The 4,917-nt window shown below is 49.4% G+C and overlaps 1 protein-coding gene across 2 annotated transcripts in view; it reads left to right on the top strand.

Moving 5' to 3' along the window:
- Window positions 1–6: 6 nt before the first annotated feature.
- DVL3 (dishevelled segment polarity protein 3) overlaps window positions 7–4,917 on the top strand; it is a 13,538-nt gene continuing 8,627 nt past the window's right edge. For both annotated transcript variants that reach the window (XM_006925771.2, XM_025042313.1), the window contains exon 1: window positions 7–169. In XM_006925771.2, coding sequence (XP_006925833.1) covers window positions 9–169 — 161 coding nt within the window. In that variant the 5' untranslated portion in view covers window positions 7–8. The remainder of the gene's footprint in view (window positions 170–4,917) is intronic.

Genomic DNA, 4,917 nt, shown 5'->3' on the forward strand with positions numbered 1-4,917 from the left:
CCGGAGCCATGGGAGAGACCAAGATCATCTACCACCTGGACGGGCAGGAGACGCCGTACCTGGTGAAGCTGCCCCTGCCCGCCGAGCGCGTCACCTTGGCGGACTTTAAGGGCGTTCTGCAGCGACCCAGCTATAAGTTCTTCTTCAAGTCTATGGACGACGATTTCGGGTGAGGATGACCCCGCCTCGTCTCCGGGAGACCCCCGTCCCCTTTGGCTTCTAGGGGCCACTCGGCCAGTTTGGACTCCCTTTGCTACACTGTTTTCGAGCCCTACTCTGGATTCTAGGGGGCGACTCGGCCATTGGGTTACCCTTGGTTTTTTGAGATGCTGGAGTGCCAGACCCTCAAGGGACTCTCCTTTTGCTCTTGTGGGAGTCCTTGCCCTCTCCCTACTTTTAGGGGGACTCCAACTCCCCAAAAGCAATCACAGTGCCAGGCCAGGAAGACCCCCTCACCTCTCAGGGACCAGCGGCGCACACAGACACACCTCCCCATCCCTCCAGCCAGTTCCAGAGCCCGAGTACCCGATCCTTCTCCTGCCAGGGAGCCACCTTTTTAGCACAGACCTGGGGTGTTTGGCACTCGGTCTGTGCCTTCTTCAACTCTTCAGCTCCACAGCTCCGAGCCATATTTGGAGTACCGTGCATCTCTGGGCTGTGCTGTGGGACTTTGAACAAGGGGGAGGGGGAACCGAGGGTGCTCAGGCGCCAGGCTGTAAGCTAAGGCCTGCGGATCTGTTTATTTAGCTGTCCCCCTTTTCCTTGTGGGGTGTGTGGGATGTTGTCAAGGGAGCAGAGCGCCTGACCCCTGATGAGGAGTCCCCACCAGCCCAGATGCAGATTTCCCCTCAGAATTGGGGCCTTTTTCCTCCAGATGGTGGCCTTGGAAAGGGCCCCGGAGCCTGGAAGGGAGGGCCAGGAAGAGTCTCTTGGTATTCTTCATCTTCCCTCTCTGGCGGGGTCTTCTCCTCCACCGGCTGCAAGGCTTTGGACAGGCGGAGTTTGGAAGCAGTAACTTCCCCTTTAAGAGGGGATGGAATGTTGGAGCCGGAAGGTTCTGTAGCAGCTGGCCTGGGAGGGGGAGCGGGGCTTATTCCCTCACCCACCCACCCCCAACTCCCAGGGGACTGGGGGAGGAGGAGGCCCCCACACTAACTGGGCGCTGGGCCTGGACGCCTGTGGGGAAGGCCTTCCCAGGCCCTCCAGGCCTAAAGACAGCCCCTCCAGCACTAGCCTGAGGCCTGCACTGCTCCTTGGAGCTGAGGCCCCAAAGCTGAGTGAGAGGAGACATTCTTCTCAGTGTTCATCAATCTGGTTTCTCTCCCAGGACCCCAGCCCTCCTGGCCCTAAGAAGCAAGCACCTTCTCTCCCTTCTGCCTGGCATGTTTTGCTGTCACCTTTCCCCCTGGAACTCGGGGTTTGATGAGCCCATGAGCTCATATGTGTGAAAGTGCTTTTACAATAGGAAGTGCTATACAGCTTCTAACTATTCTTGTTTTTGTTGTTATTCCTACCCTGGGGTGGGGTACTCCTTGTGTATAATGATTGTCTGGCTTTAGTCCAGAGACAGACACCCCTGATTGGAAGATTCTGAAGAGGGATCGATCTGCAAACTCTGGAAGCTCTGCAAGCTCTGCAAGCTCTGGAAGCTCTGCAAGCGGTGGGAATGAGGGGACAGATGCCTTGGTCCGCTTAGAGAAGAATAGAGTTAAGAGAGACCAAGATACTGCCTCAGGGGATAGGATAGGGGCAAATTAGCTGGAGTCCAGTGCACTGGGACAGCCTTGGGCCAGATCCCACTCACCCCAGGCTGTTGTCGAGCCAGGCCTAACTGCAGTCATAGGAGGGCCCCCTGTTTATTTAATATTGTTCTTTAAATCCACTGTCAGTCCATTCACTCTTTCTTAGCTTGACCAAATCAATAATATGAATTCACAGGTCTTATTTTCTATTTATATTTTTTCTAAAATATGTTAAAAATAAATATTCACTATCAAATTAAGCAGTGTTCATTCAGGTAACACCTGAACACACGTTGCACACATCACTGGCACTTAAACCGTCCTTTGCAAAATATCAGAGTAGGCCATTTTAACAGGATCGAGAAGAATACTAAAGATGAAGTGGAGGAGTTTGATTTTGTTTTTATCCCCAGAAGGATTAATAAGCAGAAAACTTGGGAGAGTTATCACAGAGGACTAATAGCTGAGGAATAGAGGAATATATATATCATTTATTTAACAACTCTTTTTATAGTCCTTATAGTATCCCAGGCACTGATCTAAATTTTTTCCAAATTTTTACTCATTTAATCCTCTTAATAGCCCTATGAAATAGTAGGAATATCCCTAGTTTACAGCACAGCACAGAAACCTGAGGTAACTTACTCAAGGTCACACAGTCTGGCTAGTTAGTGGCAGAGCTTGATTCAACATCAGGAATCTGGCTCTAAAGTTTAAGGCTTAATCACACAATTGTAGGTATTACACCATTTTACTGATGCATTCTCTCTGAGGGAGATGCTGAGCCTCGGCAAACTATAGAGGTAATAAGGCTAGTCCTTATCCTAGCCCATGAGAGGAGGGTCAGGTAGAGGCCTTTGATCCCTACTGACAGATGGGAAAGTGGGTCAGGGGAGGAAGGCTGTTGTCTCTCTAGTCTCTCCAGGCTTACCCTCTGAGGTTCTGGTTTGTGAGGCCCGAGGACTCCCCAACTCCCATCTGGTCTCCAGAAATATTTATCAAACTCAGAATAGGCCTAACTCTCTTAAATTATTTGGGAAATAGAGGAAGAATAAACATTTTCAGCACTGAGAAGATGGTGGATGGAAGAACAAGGTACCCACTACTAGAGTGGCCTTGAGCTGTGGAAGAGGGCAACATGGGAAGTTGGGTCACTAATTATGTTGCTCTCCATTCCATGTCTCACAATGTCCTGCCTCTGACCCTTCTTCCAGGAGTACCTTATTCCCCTGGCTTCTCCAGGTCCAAATTCTCCTGTCCTCTGTGTTGAGCTTTTAAAGTATGGTACTGTTCCCTATTTATTCATATACCTACCCAGCTACTAGCCAGGACCTGACACCTAAATAACACTCAGCAGATGTCTGTCCAGTGAACACCTCTGCTGCTCTTCTCTGACCACTTCCCACTTTAAGTACACTGGGGCTCTCAGCAAAGGCTTTTTAATTGCATGCACGATGAGCATATTTGTTTGGTTTCTACCCTTACAAAGTTACACCTAGTTAGAGAGTATGGGTCCTGCTAAAAACGGACAGAAACTAGCTTTTATCGTATGCCAGACCATGCCAAGCATTTATGAATCCCGTTTACCAGGATGAAACAAAGGCCTGGAGAAGTTAAGAAACTTCTCTAAGATGGGAGGGCTCGTAAGTGGCAGAATTGGAATTTGAACCCAGATTTGTCTGACTCCATTTGGGGTGTGAGTGAGTGCATGTGTGTGTGTATGTGATGGACTCCTGAGCCATGTAGCTCCACTGTGGGAGGGGGCGGCCTGTCTGAGGTCCTCCAAGGCTGCTTAAGATCAGCTGATGGTTGTGAGTCAGCAGAGCCTTGGCGACCTGTCAGTGACCCCTAGAAAGAGAGGAAACATCTGTAGCTGGAGCTGTTTAGTGGGGCCTGCTGGGGGAGGGGCTGGTGGGGACTTAGCAGCAGTTTCCCACTTCAGGGAGACCCCCGGCAAAGCAGGTCACAGAGTCCCTGCCATGTGGCCCACATACCCCCTTTCCCTTTGAGCCCCAGTTCCCATAGAGGGCTGCAAGTTAACGGTACCCTGTGGCCAGACTGGCTGGTAGATCTGAGCTACTCCTCTGTCCCTTCTTTTCAGCCTGTTCTATTTCCAGGCTTTCTGCCATGGTGGGCCTGAGCAGCATGATTTGAGCTGCTTTCTTGGGGTTGCTGTGGGATTGGAAATGGTGGAGGAGCCAGAGCTGGATGGGAGGGAGGAGGGTAGGCTCGGCCTTCGAACTTGGCTGTGAGTCCAAGAATGTGAGCATCACAAGGAGCCAAGCACGTTCCCAGCTCTGGGAAGCTCCTCAAAAACGGTGAGGACTAGGCTTCCCAGCCTCCTTCCTTGCTGTCTTCTTTATGTGCTCACAACTCCAGGCACGTGTCTTCCTCTTGCCCCTGATCACATCTTTCCAGCTCTGTACTCCTGGGATGTCTGACACATTGTGGGGGCCCTCAAACTTTTCTAGTTCCTTTCACTACTGGCCCCAAACTGTAGTCATGGTCTGACTTCTTACCTCACTGCATGCCCCAGGCCAAACTACATGCCTGTGACCACATCCCATGTCCCACATCACTATCTCCCCCCACCCCCACAGACCCACATCATCTCTGTCATTGTACAGGAAAGAATGTGAAATGCCATAGAAACAGTATGGGTTTTGGAGTCAGACAAGCTTGGGGTTGAATTACAACTCTGATACCTTCTAGCTCTAACCTTGGACAAGTTACTGAATATTTCTCAGTTCCTTATTCATAAAATGGGGATCATATAGTCTATACAATGAGGCTAATGTGAAGATTGTATATTGTAACCACAGGGAAATAAGATGGTATAATTGGTAGGAATAAAGGCTGTGGTGTCAGGCTAACTAGGCTTCAAATTCCAGCTCTTCACATACTAGTGGTGAGACTATAGGTAAATTTCTGAACCTACTGAGCCTTAGTTTCTCCGTTATCTATCTTATAGCATTGCCGTATTAAATGAAATGATAGAGGTAAAGTGTTAGCTTAGTGCTTGGTCCATAATACATTTTCAATAAACCAGAGCAATTGTTGCTGTTATCTTAATAACAGTGGAGGATGTTCAGTAAATGCCTTCTCCTCTTCTCTTTCCTAATTTCCTTAAGTTCCTTGTCCACACCTCCTAGAGGAATGTCAGAATTTCCAGTTT

Source organism: Pteropus alecto, unplaced genomic scaffold, assembly GCF_000325575.1.
Source record: "Pteropus alecto unplaced genomic scaffold, ASM32557v1 scaffold88, whole genome shotgun sequence".
In the NCBI taxonomy this organism is placed as follows: domain Eukaryota; kingdom Metazoa; phylum Chordata; class Mammalia; order Chiroptera; family Pteropodidae; genus Pteropus; species Pteropus alecto.